The sequence below is a fragment of the Trichosurus vulpecula genome, chromosome 1 (assembly GCF_011100635.1).
Source record: "Trichosurus vulpecula isolate mTriVul1 chromosome 1, mTriVul1.pri, whole genome shotgun sequence".
Taxonomy (NCBI): Eukaryota; Metazoa; Chordata; class Mammalia; order Diprotodontia; family Phalangeridae; genus Trichosurus; species Trichosurus vulpecula.
The window spans coordinates 566,456,625-566,482,503 of record NC_050573.1 but is presented as its reverse complement, the minus strand read 5'-3'; the positions used below and the strand labels follow the sequence as shown (position 1 = coordinate 566,482,503).

General features: G+C 40.2%; 1 protein-coding gene across 2 annotated transcripts in view; it reads left to right on the top strand.

The window, feature by feature from the left end:
• The window catches only part of ERCC6L2 (ERCC excision repair 6 like 2), a 219,408-nt gene that overhangs the window by 132,056 nt on the left and 61,473 nt on the right, over positions 1–25,879 (top strand). The window contains exons 18-19 of one of the 2 annotated variants that reach the window (XM_036741899.1): positions 12,626–12,807; positions 16,284–18,089. The exons of the other annotated variant lie outside the window; for it this stretch is intronic. Coding sequence (XP_036597794.1) covers positions 12,626–12,807; positions 16,284–17,244 — 1,143 coding nt within the window. The 3' untranslated portion in view covers positions 17,245–18,089. Of the gene's footprint in view, positions 1–12,625; positions 12,808–16,283; positions 18,090–25,879 lie in introns of those variants that run through there. 2 annotated transcript variants of the gene reach the window in all.

Below are 25,879 nucleotides of genomic sequence, written 5' to 3'. Positions count from 1 at the left end.
TGCTTGGCAAAAAGCTCTAATAAAAACACTCTCCTCTCCCCCTCACCCCACCTCAAATAACCCCAGGATTAGAGTGATTTACAAGTGAATTTTAGCAAATATTTTTAAAACAAATGATCCTAATGCATAAATTCACTGGGATCTCCCTACCCTAATGAAATTACAAGTCCAGTCCAAAAAATAGTAACAACTTGGGAGGAGCCTTAGAAATGATCCAGTTTGACTGCCCCTCTACCCAAACCCCTGATTTGTAGATAAGAAAACTGATATCCAGAGGTGAACTGACAAGGTCACAGGACTAGGCAACAGCCCATTTAGAGCTAGTGCCCAGATGTCTTCGTTGTCGATGTCTTTTCACCTATATCATCCTTTCTGCTGATTATCTATATCTCTGCTTTATTATGATACTACTTAGAGGTAAAGGCAGTATCATCTCTATCCCAGTATTCTTTCTATTAGCAAAGAACTCTCCTTTTCTTTAGCCACCAATACGTTGCCAAATGATATACTAGTAATTTTCACTCCTCGTGATTTAAATTCTCAGTAATGATGGCTAAACATTTCAAGATACCTAGTACAGAAAAGGAGTATTTGTGTATGTTTGTAAAACATAAATCTCTTAATACAGCTATTTTAAAGTATGTATTAAATTTAATGTGCTTAGTATTAACCCTTCTCTGCTTGTCTGTGTCCCCTTTGGCACAGGACAAAATGAAACACTCATAGGCCGTCTAACAGTTTACAAAAAAAAAAAAAAATTATTTGACTTTAGCGTGGGCAGAGCATTAATTGACTTCATCATAGCTTCCCTGTCTCCACATTTGCCAGAGTATCTCATTGGTCAGAAGTGTATACCAAGCCTGAATAAATACCCTTGACTGCTTGTACCCTGGCCTTTGTATTTTAGGAGACCAGGATACTACATTAATAGTTCAATCTTTATTCCTGCAAACTGGTTAATTCTCATTACCTTTTCAGAAAAAACTAGCCCAGCCTACATGGGGTAGATGGATTTTTTTTTTTCCTGCAGCACCACTAGTCTATCAGCTCTCTGCCAAGAGATTAGGGACAAGTTTTTTCATCAGTCTTCTGGAATCATGCAAGGTCACTGCATTGATCAGTGTTATTCTCATATAAATAGTTCTCCAGGTTCTGCTCATGTCGCTTTGCATCAATTTGTATAAATTTCCTCAGTTTTCTCTGAATCAGTGAAATCAGGCAATAAACAGTAATTGAATGCCAGGTCAATGGCTGGTCTCAGGGAGTTCATCGTCTAATGAAGGGGACAACATGCAAACTATATACAAACAAGCTATAAACAGGACAAGTTGGAAATAATCAGAGGGAGGACACTATTAAGACCTAAGGAAACTCAGGAAAGGCATTCCTTTGGTCACTCTTTACAGTACAGTAACTTTCCATTATATTTCTCTACCGTAATCCTCTCATCCATGCCCCCAATTAATGGGTATTCTTTCCTTCTCCTGGCGCAATCTCTCATTAGGAGTTGGTTCTCTCCCATCTTATGGCCCTGATGAGCCTCAGTACTATGTTGGAGGCTGTGTTCTCAGGCCTTCTGTAGGATCCCCTGATGTGTTCTCAATTGTGGAGCTGGCCCTGTCTCCTGCTGGGTCTCCCAGTGCTCCAGGAGTGAACAGGCTAGCGCTCTCTCCCTGTGCAGTGACCTGTGGTTGATGGCTTTCTCTTCTTACTGTTCTGACAAGCCAGGGCCAAAATCTCACTGGCTTCAGGCCTCACTTACTGGAGTTCCTGCTGGTTTCTGACCTCCTGGAGTATCTCCCTTCAGAATGCCTTCCTACATCCAGGACCGTTTGAGAAAGTTCAGGCTAGCTTCCAATCTCCTTAGAGCATCCTGACTGAAAGCTATTACAGGCTGCAGGCCCATTTACCAGAGCTCTGGCTTCTGCCTTCTCTGGCGTATCCCTCCTCCCAGTACCTGAAGAGTTCTTGCCTTCATGTGTAGTATAGTCCTAGACTGGATGGAGGAACTTACTGCCATTTCTTTTTGTCCTTCTTGAGTATTGTTCTATTTCTCTTTGTTTCTTTGTTTTTTTGTTAGTGCGTTTGGGAAAATTGGATTCCTCAACCACCTTTCGTGTTGCCATAACTAGAAATCTGTATAGTTGACTTTCATGGACAAAATTGCTAAATGTTCCTGAATTTCCTCCATTTCCATGGACCTTTTTCTTTGAGGTTAAAACAGAAATTTGTTAATGATCTCAGAAAATACTTTCAACTCTAGACAGAAAGATTCTAGGACCTGCCCATTTCATCACCTCTCCTTCAGCTCCTAAGCTTTTTGAAAGAATTGATATATTTTGTTTTGGTACAACAGACGTTTCCTCCAGAGTTTCCTCCCCACAAAAAATAGCCTTATAAAATACATTACCAGTACAGTTCAGCAGAGCTGCTGAGGAATATGCATGAGACTGATCGTACATGTTTCGTTACCTTTTTGTGGCTCGAGGTAAAATAGAAGAAAAAAGAATGTCATGGAACTTCTCCCATTTCTTCACTGCATGGTGTTAAACTCTCTACAAAGATAAGCCTACTCAGAAAGAAAAGCACTTAAAAACATTTGTATTTTCATTTTAAGTATCCTTTCCAAGGATATCAACCGGACCATAAAATACAGACTTTTATCTAGAAGTTGTTGGATGTGAGTCTGTGTTTTTTTTTTCCTTTCAGTTTTGAATGTCTTCAGAAATTCCCTATTATGCAAGATATTTGACATTAGTGTGTGTGTTTGTGGTAGGTCCTAGAACCAGTTGGCTTTTGCCCAGAAGGGTGAGTTAAGACAATTTAAAGAGTAATTCATGTCTTAGGTTTTTGTGAAAAATTGTGTTTACAATAACTTTTTCTACCTCTAGACAGAAACCTTGACTGATTAATTTGAAAAGTTGATAAGAACCTTTAAAACACACACATACATACACGTGCTTTTGCAAGGATAGTTAAAAGGTTTTGTCATTTTAGAAGCACTGATGCTATTTGTATTAACTTATTTACAGTGAGCTGTATGTTTTTACAGTAATTCAGGTTCCTTGCTTCGCAAAGACAAGCAAGTTTATGACTTTCTGTGTATTTACAAGGTTTGGCCTTTTCCCAAAGAAGGAATTTTTTTTATCTTTTGTTTGAACAGATGTGTAAACAAAAGTATTGCTGTCTCTCATGCTTCAGTGGTTAATGAAAAGAAAATGAAGGAGCATTTAGTAATTAAAAAATCTGCGTAGAGGTTGACATGTCTAGACTAGTGTAAGGGGTTTATTTGTCACTCGGCGTGTGATAACGTGTCACAGATCTAATTCTTAGGAAATCAGATGTGTAACTTTAGTATTAAGTATAGCTATTCTAGTTATTTTATAATTTAAAGTGCCAAGATTTCCATTAGAAGTTTTTTGAAAGTCTGCCTGTTTCATAGCTTTGTTTTTTGTTTTTTTAATTCAGTTGCAACTGACCTTTCCTCTCCTATTTCCAACTTTCTCATTGACTCACAAATTCGTATTTCCATTGATCTAATTTTCTCAGTGTTGAGTAGTTTTTCTATAAAAGATTACTATAGAAAGTAGCTTTGTGGAGATGACATTTAATGTATGTCATGTGTTTTTTAATGTCCCTAATTAAAGCAGGGGACATCTCATGCTCTTCATTTTGTTTGAGAAAGCAACTGCAAAAAACGAATACACGTTTGATTATTAGAAGATTTTACTACCGCGTGGCAATTTGAAATGGACAAAATACTCGTCCTTTTCGTCTGTTGCCTGGCTTTATTGTGCTTTCTACGGCATCTTAAACTTCTCATGCTATGTGGGAGGTATAGGATGAGTGAGAGGGGCAGGAATTAGTGATCTGCATAGAGAGAGTATCAGTATGTCTCCAAGAATTAGCTCCTAGGAGATTAGAAATATACCATGGGTTACTGATAGTATTTTTTTCTGCCAAAATAGAAATGACCATTCCAAGATTTCTTTTGAAACTAAGTCTCCTGAATTGTAATGTTTCCTTTCCATTTGTTGGTGGTGAGTGAGTATATGAGGGATTCAGCCCCATCATTTTTATTCCCTTCCTTGATGTTTTTTTCATGGTATTCATACATTTCTTCAGAATTTTTCTTCATTTTTCCCCTTTCCTAAATATTAATGAAATTTCTTTGTAGAACTCTCTACTTCTGAGAATGCTCTCAGTGTATCAGAACTATCCTACTGTGACAAATGTTGAGAGGGGAAGGGAATACTATTCCTCTTCATTTTCATCCATTGCCATCAGAATTTGCTTTCTACTACTTATTAGAAGGAGTCAAAATTTTTCCTTTTTTCGTTGAAGATTAACATCTAATTGTTTAATTGAGCCCTTCCATAGGAACTTTTCTACTCAGTGAAATGTTATTTTACAAATCTACTGAAATAAAATTCTCTAGATGCTTTTGGGGATGAGGGGCAGATAAAGGGGATTCTAAGAGAAAAACCTTAGCAGCAGTGTTTTAAGTGGCTTAGCTCTCAGCTTCTAGACCAAAAAACTTCAAGTGCCATAGAAGGGTAAGTTAAAACTAAAACATAACTCATTGCTCTGAAATGTAATTATAATCAATTGTATCTCGAGTAAGTTTAATTTAAATCATTAGACATGAAGGAACAGATTCCCCTCCCCCCCCCAAAAAAAATCTTATTACTTGAAATAGCCTTAGTGTGTGAGGCAGCCTAGTGATAGAGAAGTGACCTTTGATTCAGAAAGACTTATACATACTGACTGTGTGACTCTGAGCAAGTCACTTAACCTCTTAGTTCTCCAGGCCACTCTCTAAGACTATAAGTTTCAGAGAAGAGAGACTCATCTGCATTGCCAGAGAAAGCTTTCCACTGCTGGTTCCTTACACTGATTATATAATGGTTTCATTTAAAAAGAAAAGAAACCTTTAGTGCACATTCTTCACGTCTTTAAAATAGTTAATGGGTTTCATTTTTTGAAAATACACATAACTGCATATTTAAAGCAGTGACATGTACATTTTGACTTTTTGCAGATAAATTTTACAACTGTTAGAAAACTAAATAATAGACCAATAACAACTCTTATTTAACCAAACCAATTAAAGCATATACACCTAAAATCATTAATAAGTGAGCCCTCATAAATTCAAAGATGGATGTGTGGAGCATGTTTTTGTCAAAGTATATGATAAAAGAACAACAGCCAGGTGGTGAAGTGGTTAGAGTGCCAGGCCTAAAAGTCAGGAAGACTCATCTCCCTGAGTTCAAATCCAGCCTCAGATACTTCCTAGTTGTGTGACCCTGGGCAAGTCATTTAATCCTGTTTATTTCAGTTCCTCATCTGTAAAGTGGGCCAGAGAAGGAAAGGGCAAATCCCTGCCTGGGCTTCAGCATCCTCATCTCCAGAATGACAGATTTAAACTTCTATGTTCTTCTAAGGCTTCTAAGGTTCCTTCTACCTCCAAAATCTATGATCTATGAGTCTCTTACTCTATGATTTCAAAGTTGAAGGAAGGTTAGAGGTGTTCTAGTCCAACCCCATCATTTTACAAATAAAGAAACCGAGGCCCTGAGAGCAATTTGCATAGTTTCCAAGAAATCTCCCACTGCTCTGCAGATAATACAATTGACAGGATAGATGGATAAGTGTGGTGAGAAATCAAGGAGAACTTCAAAGTTATAAATGCAACTGACTGGAAGGGCGGGTGAGGCCCTAGGCAGAAACAGGAAAGTTCCGAAAAGTGTTACCTTTGGGGGAAAAATGAGATCTGTTTTGGGCAGGTTGGCTCTGAGATGTCTAAGAGGCACATAGTTGAAAATGTCATACAGGTAGTTGGTGACAAGGGACCAGGTCCAGTAAAAAGAGGAGCAGGGAGAAAGGAGGGGAGACAGAGCGCATGGGCAGGCACAATTCAGGACATAGAGATTTGTTTGGTCAGGAAGGCTAAACTTAACCCTTTGTATTGGTTTTTCACTCCTAACCATACATAGCATTGAAGAACCATCCTGCCATTAGAACTTGATTATCACCCACCTTGACTCCAGAATCCAGAAGATGTGTGGAGTACATAAAGCTCTAAAACATGTGTCTTTTAGATAATGTAACATGATGATGAAAAGTCCAGGCCCTGTAATGAAGAAAAAAAGAAGGTAACAAGCAGAAGGAAATTGGCAGTCCTGTATTCAAATGACAAATATTCCAAGATGTATGAAATTGATACTTTCCTGAAGAATATTAATTTAAGATCTGGAAGGAACTTTAGAGGCCATCTTCTCCAACCCTATCATGTTACAGATGAATAAGCTGAAGCAAGCAATGATAGAGCCAGGATTTCCTACATTGAATCCAGCTATACTGTTGACTGAACATTGTAAAATCAGAGATGGATTCCTTTGAAAATCTCTATGTGAGAAGGCTAGACTAAGAACGTATTTCTATTTGTACAGATTTTTTTTTCTCCAGAAAAGGAGTAATGTGCCCTTCTGCTTAAGAAAGAGAAAGCTTCCTTGAAATCAGGAAAGAGTAGGGTGTGGGGGGAAAATACACACATGTGCACACACACACACACACACACACACACACATCCTGAAAACTTTTTACAAGAGGAATGAAAAACTTAAGGGTAGACGTTACTACTATCTTCACATATTGAAGAAAGTCTGTTATGTAGAAAAGGTTCATAGTATGTTTTTTTTCTCCCCCAGAAAGTAGAGTTGTGACCAGTGGTTAGAAGTTATAGGGAGAAAGATTTCAACTGAACATCAGGAGAAATGTTCTGTCAACTAAAACCATTTTACAGTGGAATGAACTTCCTCATAAGATAATAACCTCCCTATTATTGGTGTTATTCAAAACCATTTGGATAACCCCTCTCTCAGGAATGCTTATGATGGCGTTTTCTGCTTTGTGGTGTAATTAGCTAACTCATAAAGTTTTTCCTAACTCTAAATTCTAAAATTATGTGGATAATAAAAACATTGAATTGAGTGAGGATTAGAAACTGAGAGAGTTTAAACTAGGCTCTAACATTCCAGTATAACAGTTGTTATGCTCAGTTGTGGTCCCTACATATCCTGAAAAGTTTGGTTCAAAAGTCTCAGTAAAATATTGTCATGAAAAAAGAAAACAGGATATGGGAGGCCATTCCTGGATCCCCAGTTTGATAATGCTCTCCCCACCAAAATTGCTTTTCAAATTTACTTTGTATATATTTTGTGTTTCCTTATCTGTGTATATGTTTCCTCCTGAGTATAGTTCATTGAAGGCAGAGATTTTTCTGGTTTTGCTTTTATATTCTAGTGCCCAGTACCCCAGGGGCTGGCACATAGTAAGCACTTAATAAATACTTGTTGAATTATGTGGGGGGGAGGGCAGGGTAGAGAATAATAGTTTGGACAAAAAAAAATAAGCCTCTGTAGCAGCTGCCTTTTTAGCTGTCTGTCCAGATACTATTTTTAGCTGCTTTAGGACAGGTGCCCAGGAGAGTACCAGTGCCAGAGCAAGATGATGACATAGGTATTGTAGTGCAGATGCTTAGAGGGAAGTTGGCTGACTTTGAGAAACAGTTTATCAAATTGTGTCTGCACCTTTCTGGGGTTCAAGATTTGGTCCTCATACTCATTTTATCTGCTTCATCAGCGGCGATCGTTCCTTGGTAAATTAATCAATAACCACTGAGGTAAAAAACCCAACAATTTGTCAATCAGCTCATTAATTTACAATGGGAAATGTGCCTTTCCTCTGACCATATGTGGCTTGTCTTTGTTTTTTATGCAGGGCATTCTCTGTCCGATATCTAGGTAACTAAGACATACAGTTAATAATCAAAATGCTGCTTTGTGAACATTAACTTTCTTCCCTTTTTGATATTGTTCATCACAACCTTCCTGGACATTCTCTCCTTGCTAGGCTTCTATGACAGTGTTTTCTTCTGGTTCACCTTGTGCCTGTATCATCTCTTCATGTCCTTTGCTAGAAGAATATCATTCATCTTCCGTTCTCTAAATATGTCCTCTATGGAGAGCAATGGACTATTTTCTTTATACTCACTTCCTATCGGTTGCCATGATGCCACAGACCATAAGATCGGTTCCTATCAGTACACGTGACTTCCAGATCTGTGCACCCATCCCTAATCTCTCCCCCAGGCTCCAGGCTTGCATCGCCATTTTCCTGCTGACAAATCCCAACTTCATTGTCCCTTTGGCATCATAAATTCAACATGTTCTTGGGCATGTCACTTGATCTCACTGGACCCTCATCTACTTCTCTGTAAGGTGAGCGGTTTGTAGTTCGTATAGCTTGCAATCTACGTTCCTACATCCAGAAGGGAACTCTGTACCTTTCACCTTAGACTCGCCTCTCCAGTGACCTACCCTAGTTCTTTTGAGGTCTCCACTCTCCTTCTAGTCACCCAGGTTCACAATATCAGAGTCATCTTTAACTCTTCCCTCTCCTTTATCCCCCACATCCGATAAATTTCCAAGTGTCTTAATTCAGTTAATTGTGCCTCTATAAGAGCTCTCACATTCATCCCTTCTCTCCATTAACAAGGTCACCATCCTAGTTCAGGCCCCCATTACATCTCATTTGAGCTAGTACCATAACCTTTTATTTGGTCTCTCTGCTTCTAGGTTCTTACTTTTTCTAGTCTTTTCTCCACACGGCTGCCAAAATATCATAAAGATGAGGTCTAATCATGTCACATCCCTGCTCAAGAATCTTTGGTAGCTCCCTCGTCTCTCAAAAATAAAATAGAAAGCTTGACATTTCAGACCCTTCCCACTCTGGCTCTGGCTTACCTCTCCATGCCTACCTGACCTTACTTTCTGTTACACTCTTCATTTTCTAGCCAAATTAGCCCACTTGCTCTTTTCAGAACTCACGTCTGCAATGTATTTCCTCCTTATCTTAATCCATGACTACTCAGAGGCCTCTTCCTCCATGAAACCTTACTGCTCCATCCTTCCTCCAATTATCCTGTATTTATCTGTTGACATGTTTTATGCCTCAGTAGAATACAAATTCCTAGAGGGGAGGGCCTGCTTTTCATTTTTGTCTTAATACTCCCGTATATACTATGGCGCCTTGCACAGAGGTACTTCATTGATATTTATTCAACCAAATGTTTCAAGGGGGATCATAGGCCTCTAGATTTAGAGCCACAAAGGTCCTTAGAGATCACCTAGACCTGGTCCTAATTTTACCAATAAGGATATTGGAGCTGAGAGAAGTTAAGTGAGTTATCACGTAAGTGATCGGATCTGCATTTGAACCCAGGACTCTGGCTTCAAATCTAGTGCTATTGGCCAGATAGGCCAAACCGTTGCAGTCACCACCATCCCTCCTCTACTCACTCATCTCTACTGAACAGTAATGTCCCATCCTTCTCCCCCACTCCAGCCAACTGGCCATTCATCCAGTCTGATCTTGGCAGTGATTGCCCAAGGGAGCCATTCCCATAGAGACCTGATCTCTGCCTCCCCCAGCTACCACTAGAGTCCTTGGCACTGTAGTTCATCATCGGAAGCAGATGCAGTCTTGTCAGTAAAAATGATGAATTTCCATCCGCCGTGCCCTGCAAGAGCAGGGGCCATCTTGCTTTTCTTTTCTCCCCCACTGCTTAGTGCATTCCTTGACGCATAGTGAGTATTTAATGAAGAGGCTTAAAATGCCCCAGTTCACTCAGTTTTAGAGATGGAAGGGACTTTAGCAGCTCTCTAGTCCAGCTTGGTGGTGAGTCATTTTCAGTTGTGTCCATCTCTTTGTGGCTCCATTCGAGGTTTTCTTGGCAGAGATACTGGAGGGGTTTGCCATTTCCTTCTCCAACTCATTTGACGGATGAGGAAACTGAGGCAAACAGGGTGAAGTGACTTGCCCAGGGTCACACAACTAGTAAGTGTCTGAGGCCAGATTTGAACTCAGGTCTTCCTGACTCCAGGGCTGGCACTCTATCCACTATACACCTGTACATCCCGTACGTGGTTACTTGCCAAGTCGTCATCCAGATTCCATCTGAAGACCTCCATCGAGTAAGGTCCCACCGCTTCTCCAGGCAATCATCGCCATTGTTGGACAGTTCCAATTGTCAGCAAGTTTTTTCCGGACATCACACCTAAATTTATCTTTGCAGCTTCTACTCATTGCTCCTAGTGCTGGTCCCTGGAGCCAAATGGAACAGATTCAGTCCTTCTTCCACATGACAGCCCTTGAAATACTCGAAGCCCGCTATCATGAGCCCCCAGAGTCTTCGCTTCTATAAGCTGAACATCCTCCATTCCTTTAGCCAGTCCTCATGTCCTGTGGACTCAAAACTGACCTGCACCATGCTGATTGCTTTCCTTTGGGTTCTCTCCAGCTTCTCAGCATCTTATCAATGTGTCTGGTGCCCAGAACTGAATAGAGTGTGCCGGATGTGGCCTCGCCAGGGCAGAGTGCTGAGGGAATATCCCCTTTATTCCTGGAAGCTATGTCTCTCCCTCCTAATGATACGGTTCAAGATCTCATTAGATTTTTTGGATTCTACATTATACTGCTGATTCATAATGAGTTCATTAAAGTGCCCCAGATCTTCCCAATTTTTTCAGATTTCTTTGTATGCCTCAAACCTGTAGGTCTCGATTGCATTATAGGATTGCATTGTGATGATGTACCACAATTTATTTAATCGTTCCATTCTTGTTGTACAGTTGAATTGTTTCTGTTTTTTTGTCATTACATCTGTTACTGTTGTGAAAGTCTTTGTCCAGATACCTTGTTTTTTGTTTTTTATAACTTTCAGCTTATTATTCCCCATGATGAAATTATTGGGTTAGACAGTATATGCCCGATTGCTGTAATTCAAAGGACCCCACCATCTTTTTGTCACCAGCACTAGTACCAGGTTCGATTGCACTGCTGGTCATAAATGAGCCATTAAACAGTCACTTCTGGCTGCAGACAGGAGGATTTGACAGAAAGAGAAGATCCACATGTCTGATAGTTCTGGCTAAGAGAGCCTGTTTATACTGAACAATTCGGAGGAGGGATTGAAAGAAAATTTATATATATGAAGCATAAACTTTGCGATACTTGCCAAGGTCAGAAAGACCCTGAGTAATTATGTAAACAAACAAACATTCACATTGGCTGGCCGTAACATTGAGGAATATTTAAAGATGAGTAGAGTGTTTTTTAAAAAATGGTAATTGGTTCTATTCTTTTTACATCTCCACTCATGTGTCAACATTCCCAACCTTTTCCTCAGTATTGGCTAATTGTTGCTGGGGTTTCATCTAAGATCACAAGTTTTCAGGAGTCTTTATTGTAAGCCTTTAATGTTTACTCAACACGCATTCATTTTCTATCATGAGAAAACATCAGTATACAAATCCCTTTGAACCTTATTTTTAAAGATCAGAATTTCCTTTCATATATAGTAATAATTTAAGATACTTTTTAGGAAAAGGCATGTGTTTTAAGAACAATACATTCTATATTTTTTACCAAACTGAAGTCTCCTTGTTCAACGTTACCATTCTGCCCTTTGTCTTTCTATTCAACAACAGCTTTTAAAAGGGACAGTTGATTTTGACCAGATTTAGTATGGTACTGAAAATTGGTGCCTGAGGCTGTTATCAAGATAAATGTCTTACAGAGACAGAGTTCAGTCTGCCGTCTTAAAGTAAATGGACACGTCACCCTTAAGAGTAGTGGAAAACCCACATTGGTTATGTGACGTATACAATTCACTGACCAGTAACCATATAAAAGAAGGTACTTGTGTGTAGTAACTGAAATTTCTTTTTTATGGAAGCCTTCACTTAAAAAAAACTAGATCTTAATTGATAACACTGGATTTGCAATTAATGAGGAAATTCCCCTAACAAGGGAAATTGGCATCTGCTCTGTATCATATAGTCACAGAGACTTGCTTTTAACAATGAGAGGTTAAGTGATTTACCCAACATCACATAGCCAGTATGTGTCAGGTAGAAGTGGAACCCAGATGTTCCTATCTCAAGGCTAGCTCTCTGCTCTCTATAGTATACCATACTGCCTCTTCATAACATAAACATGACCCCAAATTCCAGCTGACTGTGATTGTCTTCCCTGAATCACCAACAAATTCTTCAAACATAATGGGTGCTGAAAAGTCAAAAATTATTCTACCAACTCACCTACCACATAAAAATGATACCGTATTAAATAATTGTTTATAGATTTATTTGGCCATGCAAATATAAAATTCTTACTTTAAATTTTTTAAGAGAATTCAGTTTTTGAATTTATTAAAAACAGTATAGTGTCAAAGTACCCATTTGTCTTGGAATTTGTCCTGAGATCATTATTTTGGTATATTAGATTTCTTTTAAAAAATATGCCCCATGAATAACTTTCAAAACTTTTTGTTGTGGAAATTTCTTCCATGTTCTTTTTTTAAAGTAAATCACATCAAACCCTTCCTCCCTGTCTTATCTGTGTTGAGATCTAGGTTAAAAATCATACATGATTTCAGTTATATTTAACTGAAGCATTTGATGGGGGAGGGGAAGAATAAAATTCTTCCATGAAAAATGAAAGTAAAGAAAGATATAGTGTGCTTTTTTTTAGACATTTGTATCTTTTCTTGTTTTAGACATATGAGAGGAGAAAGAAAGATTCATACACAAAGATTCTTAAGAAAGGACAGCAGCCAAGTGAAGAAAACCCCTCTCTTCCCCTTTACATTACAAATCCTGTGATTTATAAAAAGAAAGAAGTTCACCATGTGGACCAGACCACCTTCATAATGGGAGAAACTCCAAAAGGAATCCGAAGGTCAGTTGCTAAAAATGTAATTGAATATTGAAAAAAATAAGGTGTTGAGTAAATCCTGTTAAGTAATCTAGAATTTTTTGTTAAAAGTCCAGATTCTTTGAGTTCTGTCCAAATCTGGAATCTGAATATTTGAGAATAATGTAGTTTTTTTTTTCTAAATTGAAAATAGATCTAAAAAAATCTTTTAATGTTCTAAGTAGAATTTATCCAAATATGAACAGATTGCCTAATAGTACTGGAGATGGTTTTGTAGATTAAAGACAGATTTGCAAGGCCACACCTCTCCAGCACAATTACTCATAAATGGATTTGGGGCTGACCTCTTGGATATTTTCTCAGTCATTAGTGGGCAATAATTGACAATGGGCACTGACTGTGTATTTAACCAAGCTGTAAGTCATTGGTGTCAAACTCAAATAGAAACAAAGGCCGCTAATCTATACACAAGGATCTCTTGTTGTTGAGTCATTTCAGTCGTGTCTGACTCATTGTGACCCCAGTTTGGGGTTTTCTTGGCAAGGGTACTAATGTGGTTTACCCTTTCCTTCTCTAGGCCATTTTACAGATGAGAAACTGAGGCAAACAGGGTCAAGTGACTCACCCAGGGTCACATAGCTAATAAGTGTCTGAGGACAGATTGGAACTCAGGAAGATGAGTCTTCCTGATTCCAAGCCCAGTGCTCTATGCACTGCACCACCTAGCTGCCCAAGGATCTGTATAGGCTGCTAATGTTATCTGTGTTTTATTTTATTTTTATTTATTTTGTTAAATCTTTCCAAATGCATTTTAATCTAGTCCAGGCAGCAGTCTGGAGTGTCACCTCTGCTCAAAGAGAAGTAGAAATTTTCAGCCCTTCAGCCCTGGGCCCTTAGCATATCACCACTTAAAAATATTAGCCACAGTAAGAGTTTGCCTTTCAGGGATAAACACTTGATGCATTAAATAGCATGCTGGGCCAGAAGTCAGGGAGACCCAGAAACAGCTAGTAAACTGTGTAACCCTGGGCGAGTCACTTAACCTCTGCCTGCCCCAGTTTCTTTAACTGTAAAAGGAGGATAACAGTAACACCCACCTACCCGGGTTGTTGGGAGGATAAGATGAGATAATATGTGTCTAGACAGTGCGTAGAGCAGTGCCTGGCACATAGTAGGTGCTTAATAAATGCTTGTTTCCTTCCTGCCTCCCTTAAGGAGACCTGGAACCAAGAAACAGAAGCGGAGAGATGTCAGTACATTTCCTACCACCACTTCTTTTCCTCAGTATGGTAGCTGTGATAAATCACTTTACTCCTTTGGTACTGGATTGGACTAGATGACCTCTAAGGTACCTCACAGTCCTAGGTACCATGATGGGGAATTTGTCCTGTTCTGTAGGTGGACTTTTCACCCCCACTTTCACTTTGCTTCAGAAAGAGGCATAGAGGCAGAGCACATTCAGCTCTGTTCTGTTTTTCCCCCAAAACAAGAACAAGCAAAATTGGAGTCTCAGTATTGATGATAAAAAACACTTCTGATATATTTTTGGGGGGAGTGGGGTGGGAGTGTGGTTAACTATATGAAAGGACATTTGAAAGGGAGAAAAGCCGTATAAGGGAAGGAGCCTTGGATTTAGGGTCAAAGCAGTGAACCCCTGCTACTTAGCACCTCTTTGGGCTAAGTCAAGACATTTCACCTCTTGGGGCTTAAATTGGGCTGTTCACTAAACTAACTCCGAGGTTCCTTCCAGCATTAAGACGTAGACTAGAGTCAGCTAGCTTCAGTCTGTTTGCTTAAGAGGTTCTTGAGATAATCATTATGGCGGTAACCTGTGGGAGTTAAGAGGCTAACGCCCGATTGTGGCTTGTGGCTCCTTCAGTTACTAGAGAATGTAGTTTTAAGACCAGCAACCTCAAGTCCAGTTAGATAAAGGCAGAAATGAAAATAAATTCTTCCACATAACTCATTGTGTAGAATGCAGTATCATATACAATGAGCTTATATACTTATGTCCAGAAAAAATAGGAACAGAGCCATTTCTTATTCTGGAGATAGTAGAACTGTTAAGTTATAGCTGAGATCATCTTTTTGGCATGGTAAACGTGAAGCCTCTTTAGCAGCTATGGAGACAATACCAAGTTTGCGGATAAATAAAGACTTCAGCATCTAACCTTGCCACTTAATCGTGCCAATTAATCACTTAATCTTCACAAGCACAAATATTTATTAGAAAGCCCATGAAATGGATTTGGATATGGCTAATAAACAAAATAATCTTAATCTCCTTTTAAGGCCCCTTTGGCCTCCTTGCTTTGAATGTCCAGTACGAGCACTGCTAGGGTCCAGAATGGAAATTTGGAAACGTGCATCTGCCTTGTTAAATATTCCGATGAAGTTGCAGATGACTGAGATAGCAGCAGCGAGGCTTTAGGAAACGTAGCAGAAACTTTCTGATACAGGGAGTAAAGATAAATGAGCAAACGTGGATGTGCTTGTGAAAATGGAATTGGCATTGCAGTCCAGAGAAAAGGAAATAGTGACGCCCGCTTCTAATGGGAAGCTATGGACCCATGCATAAACAGGAATGCATCTCATCGCTATTGCTGATGGTGATTTTTAAGAATATATATAGTAAGAATATATTCAATATATTCTTAACACAGTTCTTGGAATTCTTATTCCTACTAGTAGCATCGTTGGCTAGGACAGTTTGGTTCTCTTTGATAAATTAGGCCAAAGAATGGCATAGATTGCGTAAAGACCTCATGTTTAGAGTTATCAATAAATACGTCAAAGTAACAGTGTGTGTTTGCGGCACTCTTTTTCCCAAGATGGTTTTTGTTTCCTTCGTTGAGACCAGCTTAGCTTGGTGCCTGTGGAATTCTAGCCATTGGGTTTCTTAGGATTGAAACATTTTTTGTTGCTCAGTGACCTTTCAGTTGTGTCCAGTTCTCTGTGACCTCATTCGGGATTTTCTTGGCAGAGATACTGAAGTAGTTTGCCATCTCCTTCCCCAGCTCATTTTTATAGATGAGGAAACTGAGGCACACACTTAAGCAGTTTGCCAAGGGCTACACAGCTAGTAACTATCTGCGGCCAGATTTGAACTAATGGAGATGAGTCTTCCTGCCTCCAGGCCCAGCACTCCATCTACTGTGCCACCTAGCTGCCCTAGACTTAAAATATATAAAAAATAATGCAAATTATTCTCAAGTCAGAAATTGCCTGACTGACATGAATGACATGGTGGAAGTAAATAATTCTTTGGGAATATTTGCTAGTAATATTTTTTTTCCATTGACCCTTTGACTCTAGCTATGAAACCATTTGATATTCTTCTGTCAATTAAAAACACCTATTTATTGCAGAATTTAAACCTTGTAATTAAATTGAAAAGATCACATTCCTTTTCCTAAATTACATATTATTGATGGCTCTATCTCCCTTTAAAAGGAAAAGGAAAGGAAAAATAATCCCTGATTTGTTCATTAATACTGCAGGAAACAGTTTCATGAAATGGCCTCTTTCTTCAGTTCATCTTCTGCAGAAGAATTCGCTAGACATGTAACAGGCGCTACATCAGAAGAACGCCAGAAAATGCTAAGAGATTTCTATACTTCCAGGTATCCAGAGGTAACAGAATTTTTTGCAGATTGTGATTCAGAACTGATCAAATCTGACTATAAGGAAGGAGAAAATGTTAAGACTAAATCTAGAAAGAAAAGATTCTTGGTGAAAAAAAACCTGTCAGATTGTGATCCTTCAGCAATTAAAGTTTCTACAAGTGGGACTGTACAAATTTGCAATCCAAAAAGACATAAAGGAAATGTAAATAAGTTTCAAAATGATGATTCCTGTGGAGAAATTTTGTGTAATAATGCAGAAACTAAGGAACTATCTGGTGGTTTTACCCAAGAGATTGTCGATGGGAAAAAGAGCCAAACATTCAAAGATACTTCAGTATCCAACTCCTTGAACAGTAAATCTGAACCATGTAAGAGAATGTTAGTAAATACTATTAAGGACCAACAGGACTTTACAAGAACAGACTGTTCGAGAAGCGAACCTCTTTTGAAATCTGAAAACAAAAAGATAGAAAACCAAACGTTAGAGGACAGCGCTGTGGTAGACTTACTTGGTGACACTTCTATTCTTGATGACCTCTTTAAAAGTCACGGGAACAGTCCTACGCAGTTGCCAAGGAAAGCTCTTTCAAAGCCCGTGGAAAAAGCAAAGCAGCGGCCAAGGGATTTCTGGGACATATTGAATGAGCAGAATGATGACAGTCTTAGTAAATTCACCGACTTGGCAGTAATAGAGATGTTGTGTGAAAAAGCACCCCTTGCTACATCCACTAAAAGAAACGAAGAGCTTGAAATGTCTCTGTGGAAATCAAATGAGAAATTTTTGTGGAAAAAAAATGAGGCAGATGATTCACATGGAAGTGCACCAAGCACATAGTGTGATGCCTAGAAATGCAAGTGAATCACAAAGCCGGTAGAGATCAGTTTTAAATGTTTATGTTGGGAGGAAATGCTAAATGTGATTAAATGAATTCATTTCTGAAAAGTATATTTAATTTAACTCTATCCTTGGGTTTTGTTTTTCTTCTCAGAGGATAAAACATTATATTCTATGTGAATGCACTGTTAAAAACGTAACTAATTTAATATTTTTAAGTATGCTATTCTCATTGTAGAGTAGTCTTCGGTTATAAAGCCCCTCACCTAAAAGAAAGAGGAGACAAAATAGCACCTCACTAATCGTTGGGAAGCCTGTTTCTACTTCTGGATGTTTACCCTGAGCTCAAACAAGTCTCTCCATCTCCCTAAAGCCCACTGAGACTGAGCTCTCCTCTCCTGCTGTATTGGCCTCAGACCAAACCATGATGCACATTCCATGCAGTAATTGAGCTAGTCCTGGGCCGTTTTGCCATCTGCCCCCTTTGCCATCCATACTGTTCTCCCTGATGCTGCTTTCTACCTCTCGCTCCAAGCACTCTAATCACATCAATACAACTGTTGTTTGAGGAAAGGGGACATCAGTCAGATGCCTTGTAGATTAACTCGCTGTCCTTTTGACTCCCCGGACCAGGGGTGGGGAACTTCACAGAACAAATCCCTGTAATAAAAGCATTTTTTCTGTAAAATTTGGACTCAGCTGTACCCAAGGACCTAGCAGGCCGCCTGTGGCCTCGAGTCTGCAGGTTCCCTACTCCTGCCCCAGACTAACACCCTTCCCTATCAGCCATTCCCCAATATGTATTGTTTCCTTCCATTAAAACATAAGTTCCTTGAGGGTGGGGACTGCCTCATTTTTTTTAATATTCCCAGTGCTTGTTAACACAATGTCTAATACATAGTAAGCCCTCAATAACTGCTTTTTTCATCCATCCATTAATTCATCTATAAAATGAAGGGGTTTGAACTCTCGTTCATCCACCCTCAGAATTCTTATTTCTTACTGTTGATCAAATCAGTATCATCCCATCTCCTCCTTTTCCTCCTCCAAGGATATAGCAACTCATCTATCTCACTGTACCTTGGAAAACCTTAGTTCAAGAATTCTTTTCCTGTTAACAACTGCGTCATTGTGAAGTTCTAACATATTCTTAAAAGGGTGATATTTTAATGGCTCTCTGACTTCATCTACACCTTTTCATCGTGTGTTACTCTTGTCCATGTCCTCCCCTAAATCTTTCAGGGAGCGTCTGCATACCAGTTATCCTTTGTGGTTCTTCACTGGTGATAAGCTGTAGCCTGCTCATGCCTACCGTCGACCTGCGCATTGCCCTTTGAGAAACCTACAGCTTTAATTCTTGAGAGAGTGTTGTAGTCCTGCCTTCATATCAATATAACATCAGGGAAAAAATATAGGTAGAAAAAAGATAGGTCTTTGTTTCAAGGAGAAGAAACAACTTAGAGTTGTTAAGAGTGCAGTTAACACACCCCAAATACCTCAGGCTTCTCTCTTCCTCCAGTTCATTGTCTTTCTGCAGGGGCTGTCCAAGATACTGTGATTGTACATATATGTATATACATATATTTTTGTGTGTGTATATGTGTATTTTGTGTGTCTGTGGACAAAGCCATATATATGGATTGTCCGTTTAACTATGAATTTGAAATAAGCGTTCCATATCCATGTGGTTTTTGCTATGTGAACGGTTAGGCTGAACACTTTTGAGCAATTTGTGTCTCATTTAGAAGGCTACACAATGTTCCCAGCCTTTGCCCCAGTGAATGGGACCACTCTACCCCCCAGAGCAGCCCATTTTACTTTTGAATAGCTATAATTTTAAAGAAATTTTTTCCCTACCTCTAACCTAAATATGCCTCTTTGAAAATGTAACATTCTGAGGCCAACCACAGCAAGTTTTTCCCTCTTCCAAATAATATCCTCTTAGATATTTGAAAGCAGCTATCATGTCATCCCCTAAAGTTTTCACTCTTTTAGACTAAGTATCCCCAGTTTCTTTAGACAGTCTTTCATATACATCAACTTGAGGCCCCAGACCATCCTTCTTGCCCTCTGGATGCTTTCTAGTTTCACAGTGTCCTTCTTAAAACATGGCACCTACAACTGAAAACAGATGGGGTCTGATTAGGGCAGAGTTCACTAGGATGATCACCTGCTTATTCCTAGACCCTATGCCTCTCTTAATACAGTCCAAGATTCATTAGCTTTCTTAGCTGTCATCTCCCACTGTTGACTCATTCAGCATGCAGTTCTCTAAAAATCCCTGAACTTTTTTAGGCCAAATGATATCTGCATGGATAAATAGAACATTTTGAAGCACTTAATTAGATTGTGAACTTCTTGAGGGAAAGGACTGTCTTTTGCCTTTTTTTTTTAATTCCTAGCACTTAGCACAATGCCTGGCATATAGTAGGTGCTTAATAAATGCTTATTGACTGACTGACCACTCACTATGTGGCGGGAATTGTGCTAAGCAAGCAAGCAAGATGGTCCTTTTCCTCAAGGAGTATATGTTCTAATAGTGGAAGACGTCATAGAAGGGGAGCTGGAAAGCAGGGAAGTGGCTTGGTTTGGAGTTGACCAGGAATTGAATCAACAGTTCACCTGTCAAAGTCCATGAAGAGTTGAGGATGTTGACTAGAGAACAGATAATGTGGTTTATGCAGCCACTTCTATATCTTGCACCACCAAAGTTAAATTTTTGAATCTAAATCTAGGCCTTTACATTTATTAGACTTGGCCTACTGGCCCAGTCTATCCAGACCTTCTGGTGTGCTCTCCCTTCCCCTTTCTGGCCTTCAGTTTCCTACACTATAAAAATGAGTGGGATAGATGAGACGATTGTTGAGATTCATTCCAACTCTAAAATTCTGTCATTCTTCAGCTATGGAATCCTGTCCTCTGAATCCTGACTCTCCCATGCCATCCTAGCTATCCCTACCATGTTTGTCTCAAAGGCAGATAATTTGGTGAAAATAACTCCTATCCCTTAATCATTGATAAAAATACTAAATAGCTAAGGTCCAAGCAGAGTTCTTCAAAGCATTCCCCCAGAGTTCTTTCCAAGGGGACATTAAACCATTAGGGACTGCGCTTTGTTTCATATTCAAATAATTCCCAATCTGCCTCATTCTGCTATTGGCTAATTCACATCTCTCCATCTTTTCCACAAGAATATCGTGAGAATATTTGTAACATGTTAAGCTGAGATCTTTTAGTCTAGTAATTCTATTAAAGAAAAAGAAGAAGATGATGATGATGATGGTGGTGGTGGTGGTGGTCGTGGTGGTGATGATGGTGGTGGTGGTGGTCGTGGTGGTGATGATGGTGGTGGTGGTGGTCGTGGTGGTGATGATGGTGGCGGTGGTGGTGATGGTGGTGGTGGTGGTGGTGGTGGCGGCTGCGGTGGTGGTCATGGTGGTGATGATGGTGGCGGCGGCGGTGGTCATGGTGGTGATGATGGTGGTGGTGATGGTGGCGGCGGCGGTGGTGGTGGTTATTCTGGTAGGATCTCTAATGATAAAACCGTGACAGCTTTTCACGATCACCTCTTCTTTCCAAGATATTAACTAACCATTCCTTTAATGGTACATTCTAGAAGTTTTCCAGGAGTCAGTCAGATTCACTGGCCTGCTCTGTAGATTCTCTTCTCCTCTCTAATTTCTCTTAGTGGTAAATGATGGCATACCGAATAGAATGTTTAGGACTTCAAGGCCAGAACGCCAGGGATCCAGGCTGCCCCAGTACTGACGATGGAAAGGACTGTCAGTGAGTCACTCTCCAGGCCCTGGTTTTCTCCCTGTAAAAATGGGAATAACAACACATTTAGTGCCTGCCTCACAGAGTAGCTGTTCAGTCAAATCAGAAAGCATTTATTAAGGGCTTGCTGTATGCAGGCATCGTGCTGAGTGCTGGAAATACAAATAAAAGCAAAAGGAATGACTGCCCTAACACTAGTGTCTCCCCTTCAGGTTATCTTTCATTTACCTTGTATACATGTGGTATATAAGTGGTTGTTTACATGCTGTCTGCCTCGTTTCGTTAGAATATGGTCTCCTTGAGGGCCAGGCCTATGTACGTCTGTCTTTGTGCCCCACACGGTGGGGATCAGCGCTGCGTGTGGCCCTCAGTGAGCACTTGGTTGGTTGGTTGGCTGTCCTTCAGTCTCAGAGAGGACCAGAATGACATCACTATGTTGGAGTCAAAGTACAGTGTACCCAGCTGTGGCTGATCAGACCGATACCAACTTGGAGTGTTCTGCCACAGGTTGGATGCCGGTAGTCCGTGTGGACATCTGGGCTTGAGAGGGCACTAAATTTGTGCACCTCACACTTCTACTTTGCTCTTAGAGCACAGCTCCTTCTTTGATGTGGGCACATCGTGCTGGACTGTCCTTTGCCAGCATCTCCCATGTCATGCCATCAGAGAGACCTTGAGAGTGTCCTTGTATCACTTACTGACCTTTTATCATAGGTTAAAGTCAACCCCCCTCTGGTCAAATTTCCAACTGAAGAAGAGGTTTTGAATGCCATTGGGCTCCTCTCCTGTGGCAAAGCATCTCATGCTGATTTTTTTCCAGCTGAGATTTACAAGGTAGGGGTGTCCATTGCTCACACAAAAGTTGTAATTTTCTGGGTCATATGGCAAGAGGGGGTTATTCCTCCAGGAGTTCAAGGATGTCTCCATTGTCCGGCTCTATAAAGATAAAGGAAATAGATTGTCTTGGGACAATCAGAGTGGGGGAGGGGAGGGCAGTGAGGGAAGGGTTCCTCTCTTTTGGTCGTTGTTGGCAAGATTCTTTCCAGAGTCCTCCTTATTAAACTAATCCTTCACCTGGAAGATGGTCATCCACGTGAAAGCACTTGATAAATGTTTCTTGATTGACTGATGTTTCCTTTTGGTTTTTATGCATATCTGTTTGAGTTTGTGATGTAAGTATCATAATATAGTTATCCTTCAGCTATATAGCATTATACTCCTCAAATATAAAGAAATATTAATAATGAGATATTTTTTAACAACATGAATTCTGTGAGCTTCAGAACTTGGGCCTAAACTTTAGGAAGGAGTTTCTAAAACTTGTCTTTGGGATAACTGTCATAGTTATGTTTATTATTTGTTTTCATCACCACATTGACAGTATGCCAATAAAAGTTGTAGAATTTTTCATTATTTTTGAGTGATCCTTGTCCTTAGGTTTATACCTCCAAAGATGTTGTTGACAGACAGAAAATGCCAGTCTGTATAATAGTGTTTCTTGGCAACCCTGTTTGTAGTAGCAAAAAAATGGAAACAAACTACATGCCCTATGGAATGGCTGAAAAAAATGCTGTGAAAATAATAGAAACAATAAATATTAAAAATTTAAATTCAAAGACATATAGAAAATCTTGTGTAATGTATTAAAGAAAACAATTCCAGAAGAACTATATACACATTAGCTACAACTATGTAAATAAAACATTACACAGCAACAAAACTAAATTACAAAAGCATATAGTAACATTCAGTTGCAGTCACTCTTTTGTACTATTTTGCTAAACTGTTCTGAGGAGTATACTTGGAGTCTTTGTGCATTTGTGTATGTCTGCTTTCTCAAAATAGGATTTATCAATTAACAAAAAATTGTGCCTGTCCTGCTGAACCCAACCAAATGATGTTTGTTCAGTAAGGAAAACGAATTAAACGTGTCTATATGCTAAGAAATAAAAACAGAAACGAGTAGTATGCAAAGCATTATATGAAGCCTATACATAATAAAAATATAATCCATGCCCCTATGCTTTAATGTAGGGAAAAAAAAATTCACCAAAGTTTAGTTTAAGCATCCGTAGTGTGGTGAAAAGACCAGTGGACTTGGAATTAGTCAAGAAATGTGAATCTTAACCCCAAGTCTACCATTTTGATATCAGGAAAACCAACTTCTTGGTTGAGACTTAAAGACTTAAGGGTCTTTACTTTTGAAATTAACTGTTCTGATCCCTTCCAAATCTAAACCTGATGACACTGAATTTGCCAACTCTAGTGATACATAGGGATTGGTTTTTTACAAGGAATCCATTAATTGTGGGCAATCAGCAAGATTTTGAAGATGTCATTTTCTATCAAGAGGTGGCATAGCATAGTGGATAGATGTATCAATAAGGCAAGATTCATGACCTTGAGGATGACCATGAACATGCCTAAATGGTTCAGAATTGCAAAGTATGAAAAACTCTCCATGTAGATGGCAGAGGAAGTATAACATTTATTTATACTCCAGAGGATCAAATCCAAGAACCAGTGCCCCCAATTCGATATAGTAGCAATTATATTCCACAACCGGTAAGCCCACCTCTATGTAGTAACAAGGAAATTATAACAGTATTATAGCAAGGAACCAAGTCATCCTGTAGCCTTCCCCCCTGCTAGGGCCTTCCGGTAAACAATCACTCACAAATCCTAACTCTCTGCTCAGCTCTCTCTCTGCAGCTCTGTCCACTCTTGAGTTCTTGCTCCTTCTCTCTGGGCTGAATTTCCATTCCTGTAGCTCTCTGCAGATTCTGTTCTTTGATCTCTGCAACTCTCTTGTTCTGCATTCTCTACTCTGCAGTCTCTCTCGATGCTGGCTCTTCCTCAATATATGCTGCCTCAATGTCTTCTTGATGTCTGCGTCTGAATTCTGCTGCTCTCAGTTCTGGACTCTCCTTTTATATAGTCCTAGCTGGAATCTGATTGGCTAGAACTCAGGTCTGTGGTTGGCTGAATTCATGATTGACTAGAACTCAGTGCACATACTATTGGCTCTGGTCTTAGGAACTCCCCTTAGGGCCCTGAGGGCTTCATGTCCAAATTTGCTTAGCACCTAGTAAGTAGGGGCTTTAGGCCTGCTTACAAAGATATAATCAAGCTTTCCCACCCTGGTCCACCTGAGGCCTTTGAATGGGTGGGGAAGATCTTCAATCACATTAATACTATGTTCTTTCACGCCACTTACATAGGCAACTTGTGTCTGACTAGGTACTAACTTTTTTTCAGATACAACAGAATCCCCTCAAAGTGAACACATCACATTTGCAAAATACTTAACATAACAGCTCATCACCAGAGTGGCCACATGGCTCACTGGTCAACCTCTAGATCTTTGTATCCATTATGTAGGTCAATGGGAAACTGGTGTCAATAATACCTTAACAATATAACAATACAGGGATAATACAAAATAAGTACACAGACCAGTATCATCATTCCCCCCCTTGAACGAATGGGGCTCAAAATCTTGGGGCAAGGGGCAGAGGTCTCATCCTCCATAGCTTCTTCCTGCTGAAATTGGATGTAGAGCTGCCCTGCCCCAAGAGATCAAGAGTCCTATTCCAGAGGTGAGTTCTTTAGCAACCTGGCACCCAGGAACTCCATTGACACCAGATCCTTAAGTAGTCAGTCATCAGAAAGTATAGGGTATTTAGGGTACTTAAGCCCAGAGGAGACAGAACTAGCAAAAAAGTTAACCAAAACAAAGACCAAGGGGGGCGGAGCCAAGATGGCCGCATGAAGGCAGCGTCGTACCGGAGCTCTCTCACAAGGTCAGTCAGATTCCCATAAAAAAGTGAATTTGGGCAGATTTGAGAGAGTCAGAAACCGCGAGCAGTCTGCGTGGGGCAAATTTCCAAGCCGGGAGAGTCTGAAAGGCCGGAGGCATGATTCTGTAGGCTCGGAGAGTGCTCGGTGCGGAGCTGCTCCAGACCAAGGTGGAAGCGGCTGGCCGGGAAATCCACGTGGGAGATGGGCTGGGAGAAAGCTGGGCGCCCGAAACCGGCAGAGATCCCCAGGACACCCAACACAGGACGGCAGTCTGTGGGAGCGACGAGAGGCAGCTCAACGGCCGTGAAAACACCCACTCCTGACGCTTGCAAAACCCAGGAACTAGGCTTCTTGAACTTCTGGAAGACTCAATGGCCAGGTAAAAGGCTCTAATCCCTCCCCCCCTCACCCAGAGAATCCCTCGGGGGAAAAAAAATGCTGGAACTGAGCAGAAAGTAGTGGGGCTTCAATGGTTAAATAGCAGAAGTTCATCAGTCCCAGAGGGGCAGAGTCGGCAGGGGTCAACGCCAGGTGCCCAGACGTAACCTTGCTCCCCCAGGGGAAGTGCCAGACATCAGCTCAAACAACAAAGAGCTGAGACCATTGCTGAAAAGCAAGTGCTGGAGAGCACCCACAGGGAGTGAGACGCCAGGGAGCCAGACCCCTCCCCCACATCTCAGGAAACTGAAGGTTATAATACTAGACTCACAGCCCCCAGAATAAGAAAGCTGGGACAGAAAGCCCTGAGGCCCACAGATAGAAATTCGTTGTAAAGCCAGCAAAAGGCAAACCAACATGAAGAAGAACACAAAAAAACCGAGGACAATAGATTCTTTTTATGGAGACAGGCAGGATCAAAATATCAACATAGAAGAGGATAGCAATGACACGGTAGATACATCAGATACCTCAAAAGCTAATATGAACTGGTCTCCAGCCCAAAAAGCACTGTTGGAAGAGCTAAAGGAGGATTTTAAAAACCAAATTAGGGAGCTAAAAGAAAATATGGAAAAAAAGATTGGCGAAATGGCTACGGAGATTCAGAATCTAGAGAGAG